Genomic DNA, 16868 nt, shown 5'->3' with positions numbered 1-16868 from the left:
ATCCACACAGGTAGCCGCACAGTTTGGATATTAGAGAAACACAGGCCGAGATGCAGTCGCACAGACATTCACACAGTCACAAAGTCACGCAGAAAGTCATATCGGCAGTCAGAGACACAAAGCAACACAAGCAGTCGCACAGACACACGACAGGGTCATCCAAGCACAACTGCAAGAATGCGACAAGTCGTGCGGAAACACGGGCAGTCACTGGTACGGACACACAAAAAGTCACGCAGGCAAGCAGGCGGGCGGGCGGTGGTTTACCCGTGTCGGCAACGTTGCGCATCGTGTGCTTGAAGGCCCAGATGGTGGCGTCGAGGAGCAGCTTGAACTGCGCGGGAGGGATGGCCAGGAATGCCGGGAAGCAGTGTGTGTTGACGGCCTGCAGCAGCAGGAAGAAGTTGGTGCGGTGCTCGGGGTGTTCCTCAAAGTCCTGTGAACACACACAACAACAACAACCGTCATCCATCACTAATTAGCGGTGACGTCACTACGGCGCTTGTGCCAGGCTATATGCACTTTGAGGCCACGTGAAGTGTCGAACGCCCGCTGGCAGGTCACGGGACATACTCAGGTGCAATTGGTTGACTGATTGAGATGACTGGCAGGTGCACCACCTGTGCCCCCTACTGTACCAACGCACACAAAGAAAAAGATCCCCTGTATAGCCTTAATAGACTGTTGGGGCAAGTGCGCACACACACACACGCACATAAGCACAGACATATGCTGGTGTTTACACACCGTGCCAGGCACTAGGTTAGGGGCCCGAGTCGAGCAAGTTCAGATGTTAGCCACTGATATGAGCCGTGGCCGGTAAATAAGCATAGTGCACTAATCAACTACACTAGCGCTCCGCAGATTCAAATACAGGCACGCCGAGGGAGGAGCAAAAAGGTAGACACAGAGAACAAAGTGTGGACAGGCAGGAAGACGGAGGGAAACGTGGACAGAAAGCCACATAAAGAGAATATGATCACATTAAAAGAAAGAGGAAACAGACACACAGAATAAGACAAAGGCGAAGAGGAATAGACAGACAGGAAGCGCGAACAGAACAAAGTAAAATTCACAGCGGGAGCAAACACACAAAGAGGCCGAGGGACAAAAAGGAGGACGGAGATTTAGACACAGAAATAGAACACACAGTAATAGACACGCACAGAACAGATGGACAGAATGAGTACAAGAGACAGCATGGGAGGGACAAAAAAAGTAGAGAGATGGATACAAGCACATAACAAACAGACGGATCGAGAGACAATGATAGGGAGGGACAGACAGGAGGACAACAGGGGGAAGGCCGCGGGCCGCCTGCACCGCCGCCGTGACCGCCGCGTGCCTTGTTGATCATTTCGAGCGTGCACTCGAAGACGGCGTCGAAGATGTGTGGGATCTCGGCGGTGATGTGGCTCTCCAGGCGGTTCACCACCGTCGCCATGGTGGCCAGCACCTCCGGCTCGCGCGCCGCCGCCACGTTGCGCTGGTAGTCCAGCAGCACGGCGTCGAGCAGGGGCGGCACAAAGTTCTCGGCCACCTGCGAGGGATAAAACATAGACAAAGGTTCCCCCCCCCCGGATAGCGTTAAGAGACTTTTGGGGCAAGTGCTGTCAGCGAGCAGCACCTGTAAAAACCGGCACGGCACACGAGGGGGCGGGTGGCCAGCACCACGCCCTTTGTCTCCCCCAGTGGTGATGCTTGCACAACCACGCCAGGTACTAATTGAGGCTGAGTCGACCTAGGGGAATCCCAGGACCGGTGCAGAGATAATTGTCACTGGTGTTGGCCGTGAGTGGGAATCGTCACTGGTGTTGGCCGTGAGCGGGAATCGTCACTGGTGTTGGCCGTGAGCGGGAATCGTGAACTCGGGTCGCCGGGTTTGTAGCGCAGCGCGCTAACAGCTACGCGACTGCTCCCCATACCTGGACGGGATGCACGCGGGGAAACAGCCGTGCCACTAGGGTTGCGCGCATGTCCGCGGGCAGGCTGTGTCGCTACGGTTGTGATGAAGCAACTAGGGCAGTGGGGGGTTCCCAACTTGTGGCCCACGGACCACCGGGGTGATCTAGTGGTCTGCAAAGGCTGAACACCGTTGCAGATCTTACGAGTTAAGAGAAGGTTTAAAAATATATATCCGCTATTGTATATACATATGTTGAATTCTTTCGCACCGTACGTAGTCAACCGTGCTAATTGGAGGTGCGGGGGAAGGACAACAAACTAAACACAAAAAGCAGTTGTAAAGAAATTAGTTTTCAATCTAGATAGAAAAATTAATTGCTCCAGTGGCTTCCTAATTGGTGCATGGTTGTTCATTGAAACCAAAAAGTTTAAAGTTGACCATGTGCCCTTTGAGTCCAGAACGGTTGGTGACCGTTGCACGAGGGCAATTGTAGGGCAATTGTTGCCAGAAATTATTACCGTCCACTAATTTACTGTGTAAGTACGTTGAACTTCTTTCGCATCGTACATAGACGACGGTGCTAATTGCAGGTAGTGTGAGCAACAATGGCTATTCCGAACGATCCTGGATCGATTGTGATGATGAACGCCGTGAAATCAACAACTGCTGCCAGACGAACGACACGGACATGAACACAGTGGGGGTAAAGAGGGGAGAGAGGGGTGGGCGATGGACGCGGGCCGCACCATCTTGGGGTCGGTGGAGCGGCTGACCCAGTCGGAAATGAGCTTCAGCGTCTCCTTCTTGACGGTGCGCATGCTGCGAATCAGTGGTTGTTTCGTCACGATCTCTCCTGCCACCGGGAACGGAGAGGAGGTGACGGAGACAGGCAGAGTTGAGGAGGCAAGCAAGATGCACATTTTCCCCTCTATCCTGACGAAACTTACACAACGCCTCCCACTTGGAAGCCCTGATCACATGAGGTTACTTAATGAGGCTTGAACAGAGTTGACCACATGCTTGTCAGCGTGGGTTAGTGAAGGCGAGGAGCATACATGTGGGGGGCATATAAATACAGCGCAACAACTTATTCTGCTGCAATGCCCTCTGGTACCTACAAAGCAGGCTCGCAGCAAACCTACAAATCCTGTTTAGCAACATGGTCGCCCACGCAAGCATTGTCCAGGCTCAAACCTGCTGAGCTTCCGAGATCCAATGAGATCAGGCGCAGCAGCATTCAGGTTGATTTGGCAAATTCCCCAAATATTGTTCGTAATCCTAAACAACATGTCAAAGAAAACACCTCCCCCGCCCCTCCCCACACCAATGTAGATGAGCTGAGCATCGGTGGAACGCAACAGAGACTCGCCGGGGGCGGGTGGGCGGAGGGGAGGGTGCCGTTACGGTGGCTAGGGGAGATGTTAACTCCCTCACCTGGTATACGGGAGGTCGTTGGTTTGATCCCGACCCAGACGCCTGCTGTATATTTGGAGTTTGCGTGTCTCTCTCTCTCTCTCTGTGGTCGTGTGGATTTTTCTCCGGGTCCTCTGGTTTTTCCCTCCCACATATAGATTCAACGTGCGCTTAGAGTATTTGGCTGCTATAAATGTCCACGTGATGATAAGTCACTTTCTTGAGCTATCATTTGATAACCAGGCATTACCTGGTAAAATAAAAAAAATAGTAGATTCATTTATAGTAGTTACCGTTGGCCTGCACGGCGGTGGAGATGTTCTCGCTCAGGCACTTGTAGACGTTGAGCATGTCCAGGTAGACGCGGCCCAGCTGCACCACGAAGGGGTGGCCCACGGCGCGACACGCGCGCACGTTCGTCTTGAGGATGTTACCCAGCTGCTTCACAGTCTCCGCGTCCTTCAGGATGTCCACGTTCTGGGAGGGAGGGAAGGAGGGAGGTCAGGCGGTGACAGCATGGATGGGACGTCGTAGCGTTCGCACGAGGCCCTCTGGTTATAAACTCGGCCTCGTCTTAAAGCAAGGGCACCGCGTCTCTCCGATGTGATTTCAGGTTGTGCCGCGCGTTTTTTGCATCATGTCTGTGCCGGGAGCTTCTTAAGCACACGCAGAGTCGGACAATACAGCATGATTACTTCATACTGCTATGCCATTTACACCGCAGCAAGGAGCGCCGCCCAGAGGTGGACAATAAATGTTTGTATAACTCAAGTTTCGCCATCTCACATGGTACCAGCAAGTAAAATATTTGATCTGCGCCATGGATTACGTGGTCCACTCCACACGACCTCGATGTGACACCCCTGTTGGCACGGGTGCCGTGGTGGGATCCGGTGTAGTCGATGATCTCACCTTGGTGGCCTGGTGGATGATGCTGTCCCACACTTGGTTGGGAAGCAGCATATACTTCTCAATGAGTCTCTCCTGCAGCACCTGGTCGGTCTGGGCGCCTATCATGTAGCCCACCGCCTCGTAGAAGGTGTGCACCTACACGCACGCACAAGACAAAGATCCCCCGTATAGCCTCAACAGACTTCTGGGTGCAAGTGCTGTTAGCGAGCAACTATGAAGGCCGAAACAGCACACGGCGGGGTCGGTGACCAGCACCACTCCCGGGCCGCCTTTGTCTACCTGGTGGCGATGTTTACACACCACACAAAGTACTCATTTGAGGTTGAGTCGACCTAGGGAGGCCCAAGACCAGGTTCAGATAATCGTAACTGGTGTTGGCTGTGAGCGGGAACTGAACTCGGGGTTGACGGGTTTGAACGCAGTGCGATGACCCGCTACCCTACAAAGGCAAAGTAATTTTCTGCTTAAATTGGCACTGAAGTAGTGCTCTTCTCTTGTTAAGAGCATTCCTATGATGGAGGGTGAGTCTAACCAGAGGGCAACCGCCGCGGACTTCACCACAAAGTGGTACTCTAATTTAAGGGAATTCGGACATACGATGGGCTGAGTCAACCCCCAGCCAGGATTTGAACTTGCGTGCTTGGTGAAAATGAGCAAAGTGGGGTGACAACTCCAGGAGTGTCACTTTCCCCAAACCCACACCCAGCCCCTTCCCCCAAGCCCTGTCAGCACCTGCTGCGGCTGCAGGTCGCAGATGATGGTGTTGATGCCGTTGAGGATCTCGTCGATGAAGGGCATCACCTCCCCGGCTTGCACTTGCACGAAGTGGCGGCGGCACTTCTGCGCGATTTTGATGAACGTGTCGCACGCCATGTCCTGCACGCCGTCGTGCGTCTCTGCAAAGGGCGAGCGAGCGAACGAGTGACTAGGCGGGCGAGCGTATGAGCGAGCGAGCAAGTGAGAGAATGCATGTGCGATTAGCACGATTGACTATGTACGGTGCAAAAGAAGTCCAACATACATACATACAAAACGAACGAATGCACGAGTGCACGAGCAAGCGAACGCGGGAGTAAGCGATTGGATGAGCGAGTAGGTGAACTCACGCGTGAATAAGTGAGGGAGTGAATGAGAACGCTAATGAGGAAACGCCTGAATGAACTAGGGTTTCATAGAAGCACGATTCGTGACAAGCGTAAGAATTATAAAATTGTAATCGAGGGCTCCATGCATCGCTACAAACTGCCTTTTTGTGTTTAGTTTTGTCGTCCTTCCCCCGCACCTCCAATTAGCGCGGTTGGCTACGTACGGTGTGAAAGAAGTTGAACATATGTACGTACGTAGAAGCACTCTGCGCTCACCGTGCATGAACTCAAAGAGCTTGTTGACGACGGTCTTGAGGAACTTCCAGTGGGCGCGCAAGAAGCGGGGGTACTGCCCCACGACGTACATGATGTTGGAGGCCACGATGGCCTTGTTGTCTTTGCCGCGCTTCTGCTCGCAGAGCCCCAGCAGGTCCTAACGAGGTGAGGGGGGGGCAGTCACAAAGGTTAACGAGTAGAGAAAATGAGGGTGGGGGTGGAGGAGAAAGCGAGGCACTCACGTGGCGTGTGATGTCATCGACCTTGGGCGAGAAGGCTTAACTATCTAGCCATGGGTGCTTTTTAGTTTTCATTAAGTTTAGGGGAACCGTTCTTGGGCAAGCCCCGCACAGAAAATTACTTGATGCAGTAAAAACCCGGACTAATGGGGGGGGGAGCATTGGTCTGGCGAGCTAAAAAGTCCGGCTAGTTGCTACGCCAAATAAAGAGCGATGAAATACATTGCTAATAACCATGTACATTATAACCAACATAAAAAAAACACGTCTGAAATTTATTACAATTCATTTTGCATTCATTTATTCCACCGTAATATAAATTGTAAAATAATGATGGTAAAATACTGCAGTGCTGTGCTTATTGCATACTCCGTTGTCGTATAGTTTTATACAGTACTCACCATTGCAGTGTGTCGCCCTCCAAAGCAAAAGCGGAGTTAAAAAAATCAACTAACCAAAAACACAAAAAAACGCTAAAAGGGACAAAATAAAAAAAACAATTAACCTAAAAGCAAAGTGGGAAAAAAAAAACACTAATAAACCCCTCACCGCTAACACGGCACAAAGGAGTACAACAAACGCCAGAAAGTGAGTGAATGAAAGTGCTGCAGAGGAGAGCGGGCGAGAAAGAAAATTGCGGAGCTCGGAATGCAAAGATGAGCACCAACTCAACTACCACGGAATGGTGGGAGGATCTTGAAATTCAACGAGGACACGTAGCAAAACTGTTGCTTACCCCACACTGCCCTTCCCTGACCATGCCATATGACAGAGGAAGAACCACACGCAAACATGGTGTGGGGGGTTGGTTGTGTAGGGGGCCCTTGACTCATGCCACATGCTCCAGGTGGCTGTGGAGGCAGTGGAGAATTATGTTATTCTTTAGCCGGCATCATCTCCCGTGGATGAATTGTGAAATCCGGCGAGCCTGGGGTTTACCGTATGAACATTCTGTTCGCATTGGATCATCTTAAAGAGAGTGATCGTGTTTGCGACAGAGACAGACGGACGGGCAGAAAAAATAAGAATAGGCTTTAACTATTCTGCCAATGAAACAGGTTAAGCTGTTCAAACACCAAATAGATACCTATTGCAAGGCGTCAAGTTGACATTAACCACACATACTTGTGGCAAAACATGCAAACATTCTCTGATAATATATGCATTGTCCTTGAAACTGATTGTCCTACACCAGAGACAGCCTTTATTATTGCCTTGTCTCACCAGTGTTAGCTAGACCAGAGAACACCTTTTTTGCGTTCTCTCACCAATGTTAAGACATCTTAACGCCTGTTTTATTGCCACAAAGGGTATAACGCCTATTCTTCTTCTTTCATCATTGTGATAATGGCAAAAAAGGTCCCGTAGAGGCAGAAACACAGCGCAAACGCATTCACGCGTTCACAACCACAGCTGGAAAGAGAGATGGAGACGTCGAACCCTACTCAACGTTCCAAAGATACTGGATCACCTCTACGAGAGTTTATCTTCAACCCTGTTACAGACAGACAGACGGAGACACAGACGGAGACACAGACGGAGACGCAGACAGAGAGACGCAGACAGAGACACAGACACAGACAGAGACGCAGACAGAGACACAGACACAGACGGAGACACAGACGGAGCGCATCCCATTAGCGCTGTCAGCCTTCGTCCGACAGAGCGCACCTTGATAACGGTGACGAGGAAGCGCTTCTCATCTTCCTCGTGCATGGCGCCGCTGATGGATCCGATGGCCCAGCAAAGCGTGTTGAGGTTCTTCCACGACCACTCGACACCGCTCACCTGGGCCTGCAGCTTCTCCGTCATGATGCGCTCCGTGTCGGTGTAGTCCAGATGCGTCAGGTACACTGCACGCGCAAACAAATAAACACCCCCCGTTTCGCCTTAGACAAACTGTTGGGGAAAGTGCTTAGCGAGCAGCGCCTATGAAGGTCGGCACGGCACACAAAGCGGTGGGTGGCCAGCACCACACCCACCCGACTTTGTCTCCCCGGTGGCGATGTTGACACAACGAACCAGGGTACTCATTTTTAAGGGCGAGTCGGTCCAGTACCATTTCAGATGATCATCACTTGTCTTGGCCCTAAGCGGCAATCGAACTCGGGTCGCCGGATTCGTAGTGCAGGGAGCTAACCATTACTGCCCCACCAATCAATACCAATAACCGCCATTCGCCGCTAAGAGACGGTGACATCACCACAGCGCCTGTGCCAGGCCAGGTGCATTCTGAGGCCACGCAAAGTGTCGAAGGCTCGCTGTCCTTGCACACACAAACACAAAGATCCCCCCCGCCTCGTGCGGCCTTCAAGAATGCTGAGGCAAGAGCTGTTTCGCACAAACCGAAAGAAGGTCGGCATAGCGCATGAGGAGGTGGTGTGACCAGAACTGCGCTTAATATAGCGGCTGTTTAGCAGAGCATTCAAATGACAATCGCGAGGTCGGAGTTCAAATATCGATCAGAGATGAATTCAGACCATAATCTCCCTCAAATCCACAAAACAAGTCCCATGGCGAATAAGAGTGGATTATTTAATAACCTTACTCATTTCACATAATTGACTGCTCTTGGCCACACAAAGCCACTGGCTCCAATAACGTTATGCCACCTTAACTGGTACTGACAAGTGAAATATCTGGCCTTGGCTCATGGTCTTAACTAATGAAATATCCATCGCTGGCTGAGACTCGCCAATAGCGATGAGCACCACCCTCCACGCTCGTTTGAGCACGGAGAGTTCTTTGACTTCAGAATCTTTATTTTTGCCGGAGGAAATACGATAAGCTGTAAAGCTCTTTTTTTCACAGATGTCCAGCATGCATGTTGAACTTCTGTCTTACCGTACGTAGCCAACTGTGCTAATCGAAGGTGTGATTAGTCGATGCGGGTCAAAAATTTACAACAATACAAAAGGAGTGCAAAGTATAGGAAAGGTAGGCGAATCACATTTAAATGCGCAATTTTTTTTATTTTACCAGGTAAAGCCCACTGAGCTAATAGCTTATTTCCCAGAAACGACCTGGGCACCACAAATGAAAGCAACCGGTCCGCGCGGGATCGTCATACCGAGCGTCTCCCTCATGTTCTTGTAGAGGCTGATGGAGTCCGTGTCCTTCATGAATTCCCGCACCACCTCGCCCTGGTCGTTCTCCACCACGAGCACCTCCTCCGGCTTGGCCATTCGGCACACCATGACGAGTCGTACCTGCACAAGCACCGGGATGCACGCGCGCACACCACCACCACCACCAACCACACGGTCCAGAGGGTGAGCAGAGGCAATCGGCAATCCCATACCCAGGATTTGGCAAAGTACGAATGATCCACCCAGCCACTGACCCACCCACACAGGTACTCATTTGAAGCCGAGTCGACCTAGGGGAGACCCGCCTATGATCGGTTCAGAAAATCGTCACTGTGATTTGGTTGAGAGCGGAAATTGAACTCGGGTCATAGCCGGGTTTGTAGCGCAGCCGCGCTAACTGCTGCAATACCGCCCCCCCCCCCACCCACTACCCTCCCAGTACACCCACCGACTCGTTTTTTCTACCTACCAACCCACCAAAGGATCTATGACCATACCTACCAACCCACCTACCAACCAATCTTTCACTTATTAATATATTGAGTTTTTCCAATGTCTTCATGTGGCCAATAGCAGTGAATTACATAACCATCAGTATGACTAAACTTTGGCTGCCTTATGTGGCAAACAATTTCTGCTCTGGCCGATGGGCTACAGGAACCCATCTACCAAACGAGCAAACCAACCGCTACCCACCCAGCACACCCACCTATCCATCCTGCATTACTCTGACCGATCCCACCCAGCCACTGACTCACCCACCCCCACCACTACAGACTCACCAACCAATCCACCTACTCAGAAACCCCACCCTCACCCACCCACCCACCCGCTCGATCGATCGCCCACCCGCCCACCTTGGACAGGACTGGCAGGTATATCTGTCGCCGGGGTGGAACGTCGTGGTGCGGGCTGCCGAGTAACAGCGGCGCGGCCGAGAAGGGGCTCTCGCGGTAGAGCTCCGACGCCAGGTGGCTCCAGTACTCCAGGCAGATCTTGAAGATCTCCGTCTCCTCCACCTCCGAGATCACCACCATGTAGTGCAAGGCCTACGTTGGGGCGAGAACGTCACGGTCGCGGGGCTATCGTCTCGCCTCCATCGCGGCGCCACCACACAGTCGCGGGGGCGAGGGTTCGCCACGGCATGTCGCAGAAGCTCGCCGCGCGAGCCCGGCAGCCGAGCTGGTCAAATACGGCGGGCGTGTTGACGGCCTCGTTTGCAAATAGTTGCGGGTGATTTCATCTAGAGTATCGCAGGTATACCATTTTGTTTAACCAGGTGACAACTCAAGCGACGTAGTCTCTTGTACAGGGAAATTGAGTTCTCAGGTCCATGCGGCGTGCAGCCGTTTCAATACGGGGATTTTTTTTATTTGTCTATTGTTTGTGTTTCTCCTTTGTGATGGACTTTGTAGGACGAACGTTGAGATTTATAAGGGCACGGAGTGACCAATAAGGTCTGAATTGGTCTGTAATAAGGTAGGCACTGATTAGGGGTTCACAGGTGTGGTATACTAACCAGTGACCGTTATTCACAAAGGAGTATGGCCATGTGTGCTGGTGTGCCACTGTTCGATTTTGAAAAATTACCTGCAAATTACTTATTTGAAATAAACCATATTGCAACATCACCGCGTACTGGCAGGTTAGACTTGTCTGTGAAACATGGCACCTTTGTGACAGCCTTGTTCTCTTGGAATGTTACAAATACCAAATATGATGAGAACTCAAAAGAGCAGGATATTTTCACTTGCAATAAAAGCATTAAAATAAAAGTTAAACAACGAAGAAAATATATTATTGTAAAAAAGCCCCTTCGCAGGTTCCATTTTATAGGCGATATATTTAACAGTAACGTATTTACAAGGCGAGAGTACGACTAACACGTTCACAAGGCTGTGACCATCTGCAGCCACGGTGGTTCCCACTAGATTAATCTCGAACAGTCCTTCTTGATGGTTTCCACCATGCAGATCTCGGACAGTTGGCCCGATGGTTTCCACGATGTCGATCTCCAACATTCGGCCCCGATGTCGGGGCAGTCGTCCTTCAGTCCCCGAGCCGGGCCTCGCTCCCCCTGATACGCGTGCTCCGCCACGCCCCGGTAACTTCCAGCACTTTACCCCGGTCGATTCTTCCAACAGACTCCACCTTCCCTTCTCGAACGTTCCCTCGTACAGTACACCCTGCACTTGTTTCCACCCATCTCCACTGACCCCACTCTAAGCCTTGCCATGTACAGCACCCTATATTATTATAGCAAAGGAGGGAGGGGGGAGGGGGAGTAGGGTCCTCACCTCGAGCAGCCCCTCGCGGAGGTCGCCGCGGCGCTCCACCAGCGAGCCGTGCTCCTTGAGGAAGGTGCACAGGAAGAGGCTCAGGTTCTGGATAAAATTCTGCTCCTCGTCCTTGCCCGTCGCGTACGCCAGCCGGATGTTGGTCTGCAGCGGTAGGATCTGTGCCGCGACGAGGATCGACAGTGAACACGGAGAGGGGTGAGAACGTCGCCTTACTTTACCCCTTTTCCACTGGCGCATTCGAGCCGAGACTAAACCGGGACACGCTGGACTCGCGAGACATTCGAAACAAGCAGGGAGGGTCTGAGATAACGATGTGTTCATCGCGTGTGACGTCAAGTAAGCGCAATCCCGAGGACACGGCTCCACCGCGGGGAAACAGTCCCGACTCGTCCATTGGCGCGGCGCGGCTTCTGCAGTGTAAAAAATAATCTGCATCCTGGCACCTCCTCCTGAGCCTTTCAAATGCGCTATTGTTCACCAAAAGATCACTACCGCTCCCCACTTTATGCAAAGATCCCCAAGTATAGCCTTACTAGGCTATTTGGGGGCAAGTGCTGTTAGCAAGCACCTATGAAGGCCGGAATGGCACACGAGAAGGTCGGTGATCAGCACTACGCCTGGTCGCCTTTGTCTCCCTCGTGCCAATGTTTTAACACACCGCACCAGGTACTCATTTGAGGCCGAGTCGACCGAGGGGAGGCCGAGGACCTATTCAGATAATCATCATCGGCGTTGGCCAGCAGCGGGAATGGAACTTGGGTCCCCATGTCCGTAGCGCAGCGTGCTAACTGCTACACCACTGTTCCCCACACCGACTTTATATACACACACACACACACACGTATGGATTGACACAGCTGTGAGTGAATGGGGCTGGCACCTGTTTGAGCTCGGCCATGGTGATGCTGAAGAGGGTGGCGAACTGCTCCTCGTACTGGCTCACCCGCACGCCCGCCACCTCCGTCAGGCACTTGAGCGTCACGTTACGGAACATGGGTACGTTGAGGAACTGCGGGGGAAGGTGCACCTCCGATTAGCACGGTAGCTACGTGCAGTGCGAAAGGGGTTCAACATGCACACACATACATCCAAACGAGCGCCAACGTATATAAAAGGAAAAGCTGCAGCCCTGCAATTTCTTGACCATGCCACTGCTGGCAGGAGGGAGCTCCAGAGAGCCCCTCTAAAGGTTACTTGGGCCACATGTTTTTGAAGAGGTGAAAGTACCCACACTTCATCCCACCACACATGAGTTGCTGAGTAAGTCCAGTGCGCTAATCGTTACACAACGGCAGCATCCCATGCCAACACAATTCATATGAAAAAGCTGCTGCAAGTGCATACAACCTCATACCTGTCAAGCCCTTATCAGTGCATACCTCATTATAGACCGATTCAGATATTGTTGGTCACCCCATGCCCTTATAAATCTCAACGTTCATCCTACAAAGTCCCATCATAACGGAGAATCAAAAAAAGGCAATGTGTTTTTTTAATTAAATTTCCCTGCACAAGAATACAGGTAAACCGTATGGATTGACAGGCATGCAACCTGTGCAAATGCATTCACTCAGAAACAAAAGGTTTAAGCGCCTCCCCCTGTTCAAACGAGCATCAGGTGATGTTCACCTCCATTGGTGGTTTTGACCTCTTAATCAGTGGTGGATATTCAACAATTCTACAGTTAGGGTCTAGTTTCTCCATAGGCCAACAAATACCGGCTTACCACAAAGCAGTACTTATTTTATCGACCCAGGTATGTTCGTGTTTTTAGTCGGCCACCAACTAGGACTTGAACCGTCATTTCCTTGCGATTGTGAGAGCTGGGGCATCTACCAGTGCCACCCAGCTGGATTAGCATAGGCTCTGGGTGTCAATCCTAAAATGCCAAACCACCTGGTGGCCATAAAACCCCTCCCCGCCCCCCCCTCTTTATATCGTCTCACCTTGTAAACGAGGACGCTGATGAGTTTCGTCTCAAAGATGTACCCGAGAGGAATCCAATTCAGGAAGCGCAAAAGTGTCTCTAAGGTGGCGGCAACAAGTGGTGCATTCTGGGAGTTTTCCTGCAAGGGAATACAAAAAGCGAGCATGAGGGTTTCAATGTTTGTTCTCGTGGGGCAAACAGCACTTGCAACAGTGGGCACATCCGTGAGCACACGGAAAACGTTCGATCGCCCCGCAAGTGTATCATCCGAGTTAGGTGCTCGTTAGCAGCTGTTAGCAACGCACTGGTTAAATTATTAGATACTCCTCACTCATCAAGGGTCAGTGACCACAAACCGATTACTTTAACAAACAATAAAAACAGATAACACGCTTGACGTTGTCAGTTGCATTCTATGTCAACAATACGGTCACTTGCAAATGAGACTACGTCGCTTGAGTTGTCACCTGGTTAAACAAAATCGATAAGAAACGATTTTAGAGCTTAATTGACAGGTTTCCCATTGCCCGTGTTTTTGTTTAATCCAGCCCTTCGTTCCCACCCTGGCAGCAGAGCTAAACGAGCATTGACCTACATTAATTTTGAAGGAGCTCCACTGTTATTTCACAAGTGCAATTAAAATACGTTTAGTTTTGTTTTATTAAAGAGTCAACTTTCACACGTCAATTCAGAGTGCAATAGCAGAACAACATTGACACCGACTCACCATGACAAACTGGCAGAGCTGGAACACTTGTGAGAACTCGTTGCACATGCTGGGGACACATCACCCGCACACGATCAGCATCTCGTCGCTCGTACAGGAAATATATATTTGCATATGGTTTTGTCAAAAAGCATAATATGTCACAAAAGTTTCAGGCGAAGGAGATGTATTTTTAAATCCTTTATATTAAGTTCGCTTGCTTGCTTACGACCGTGCAAATCTTTCGGTCATTTTTTAACCCACTTCCTGTGATCCAATCGAGCTGACATTTTCCACACAGACTCGTGCGTGACAATTAATGTTCGTGAATTTTTTTTTCCAAAATTTTACACTTTTTAGCACAAAAATATTATATTTAATTACCAATTGCTTAATGGTGCAATGCAATCATCTGACCCATAGGTGGCAGCCATCTCAAGCCAAAGGACGAGAGGACTCTAGCCGCCACGCATATAAAGGATTTATAATGAAAAACTTTGTTTTTACGGGTTATACTTGTTACACGCTTTTATTTAACTCACTCTGTCTGTTGTTGTTGTCGTATCCTCAAATCTTGTAACTCAATTTTAACCCACTTCCCAATGTGGTATCGACTGCAAAACTTGGTATACTTATGTCATACTGATGACAATACTATATTCTATCATTAAAAATAAACAAAAATATTATTAAACCATCTTTTTTATATGTTATGTTTCGGCTTGGGTCTAATTGTCCACACTCAACTGACGTTGGCTGTAAATCACCACGGTCCCTTACGTTATGGCAAGCTTCGGGCCACTTCCTGGAGTTGTGGAGTTTTGCCATTACTCGTACAGTACATTTCATTAAAGCGTGTTTAAAAAAAAACATTTTAAAATATTACTTATTTATAATTAAATATCGTTTACACTAATAATGGAGAGGAAGATGTGTGGCTTAGAAGGCACTTGTACTACCATGTCAGAAGAGCCACAAATGGAATACATTTCTCCAGGCCTCGAACAAAAGAGGGCACAACCACATTGGGCAGTGTTTCTTAACCTATACTGCAGCCTTGCACCAACAGTTGGTTCTCAATCGTTTAAAAATGTACAATGTTAATGAATACATAGGTTTGATGAAACAAAGTAGTTGTACTTACGTGCCCATACTTAATTTGTGTTTTCGATTATTTACCTTCTAGAAAATCTGGCCATGTCTGGCACCCCAGAAAGGGCATCTCACACCCCCAGGGGCTGTGTGCACCCCAGGTTAAGAACGACTGACATTAGGCCTGTGTTTTGTTGCAAATAAAATAGGGGGTCCCACGTGGCTATTCTGGTCTGGGCCTCCAGCACCAGTCTTGATTGGAGAGAAATCATACCCAAAGAGGTTGAGAACCACTGGTGAAGAAACAACCACTCGTCAATTGGCTGAAAACATCTTAATATTTAGAGGACCGCAGAGCTTGAGCAATTGTTGGCGCCGGCCTCACCGCCTGGGCCGCTGCCTTCCTGCTCGTCTGTGGTTCCTCATGCCTCCGAGTCGTTGTCTCTCGTCAAGAGCGGGCGACTACTGTGCTGCGGCGGGACGTTAACTACCTCGCCTGGTATACAGGAGGTGGTGAGTTCAAACCTGACCCCGACGCCTGCCGTATATTTGGCATTAGCGTGTCTCTCTCTCCCCTCTCTCACCGTGGTCGTGTGGATTTTTCTCCGGGTCCTCCGGTGTTTCCCCCCCCCCCCCGCCCCCCCACATTTATAAACGTGTGTTTAAAGTATTTGGCTGCTATAAATGTCCACGTGATAAGCCACTTCGGTGAGCTATCATTTGTGGCCAGGTCGCCTCTGAAAAAGAGCTATACAGCTCAGTGGGCTTTACCTCGTAAAATAAAAGAAATAGTTTAGCTTTAAATTTTGATTTAAAGCTTTCGTGACTGCAGGGATTCATATTCTTGGTTCTTTCGGTAAAGTCACGTGGAAGGGAAACAATGAAATTATAAAAATATAAAACAATAAAATTATCACGACGTTTCGATTGCAACAAAAGCAATCATCATCAGGTGTGGTTTTCACACCTGATGATGATTGCTTGTGTTGCAATCGAAACGAATTTTATTGTTTTATATTTTTATTATTTTATTGTTACCCTTCTACGTGACTTTACCGAAAGAACCAAGAATATAGTTTAGTTTTAGTTTACAAAGTTGAATGCTTTGGCAGTTTCTAACCGCCAACGGGCTTTTGCCTGTTGAGAACCCATCACGGCATCGGCAAGGGCACAGGCACCACGGAGCTGCGTGTTTTTTTATTTTATCTCGCGAGGTCTCTCACCTGTCCTTGAGGTGCTTGGCCTTGAACTGAGTGAGCTGCCCACTCGAGAAGTCAAACACCTCCTCGCTCAGCAGCTTCAGGATGGCCATGTTGTTCTGGCACAGCGACTCGGACGTGCGGCTGGCACCCACGATGTCGCTGATGAACGTCGGCCAGTTCTTCGGCCACTCCTGCTTCAGGATCTGTTGGGAAGGCACAAAGAACGGTCCATTTGTTTGTCCCATACCACTTCCCCCCCTCCATGGCAAAAAGGACAGGCTAAACTACGGAAATATTAGAAAAACAGACAAGCCGACAAGGTCTCATATTATTCTGTACTTTTATATAACAGTATTTTTTATACAACCCATTGGTCCAACGGCCTTCGGGAGTACATAATTCCAGCAGCAAACTCTAAACCAGGGTTTAGAGCTCTTTAAAGACTGCTTCGTGGCGTTATTTTTTTAAGGACCGTCTGTCTCGTATTCTGATGCATTGCAGCTCCTGAAATATTTTTTTCTACCAAATTCGAAAAAAATGTCTCTTCTTGTTTACCAACCACCGCTCTTCATCAGTGTCTCATCAGCAGAGCCAACATTGCTCGTGAACTGCCTGATATCAGACATTAACAACCTGATATCAGATATTAGCGTGGACTGACCAAAGGCTATATATATTTGTATTGTAAACGTAAGAGTTTAAGAATAATGTGAGGGTGTTT

General features: G+C 49.7%; 1 protein-coding gene across 1 annotated transcript in view; it reads right to left on the bottom strand.

Moving 5' to 3' along the window:
* Window positions 1-16868, bottom strand: part of LOC133356379 (exportin-1-like) — a 65767-nt gene that overhangs the window by 11998 nt on the left and 36901 nt on the right. Inside the window, exons 7-21 of the mRNA XM_061573858.1 lie at window positions 16169-16350; window positions 13875-13923; window positions 13167-13286; window positions 12101-12229; window positions 11218-11376; window positions 9778-9969; window positions 8902-9040; window positions 7503-7684; window positions 5593-5749; window positions 4964-5127; window positions 4232-4366; window positions 3613-3796; window positions 2653-2759; window positions 1346-1540; window positions 268-436 (exon numbers count right to left, since the gene is read on the bottom strand). Coding sequence (XP_061429842.1) covers window positions 268-436; window positions 1346-1540; window positions 2653-2759; window positions 3613-3796; window positions 4232-4366; window positions 4964-5127; window positions 5593-5749; window positions 7503-7684; window positions 8902-9040; window positions 9778-9969; window positions 11218-11376; window positions 12101-12229; window positions 13167-13286; window positions 13875-13923; window positions 16169-16350 — 2263 coding nt within the window. The remainder of the gene's footprint in view (window positions 1-267; window positions 437-1345; window positions 1541-2652; window positions 2760-3612; window positions 3797-4231; window positions 4367-4963; window positions 5128-5592; window positions 5750-7502; window positions 7685-8901; window positions 9041-9777; window positions 9970-11217; window positions 11377-12100; window positions 12230-13166; window positions 13287-13874; window positions 13924-16168; window positions 16351-16868) is intronic.

The sequence above is a fragment of the Lethenteron reissneri genome, chromosome 53 (assembly GCF_015708825.2).
Source record: "Lethenteron reissneri isolate LAM-NWPU_2019-01 chromosome 53, ASM1570882v1, whole genome shotgun sequence".
NCBI classification, from domain to species: Eukaryota; Metazoa; Chordata; class Hyperoartia; order Petromyzontiformes; family Petromyzontidae; genus Lethenteron; species Lethenteron reissneri.
This window is presented reverse-complemented; position numbering and strand designations above follow the sequence as displayed.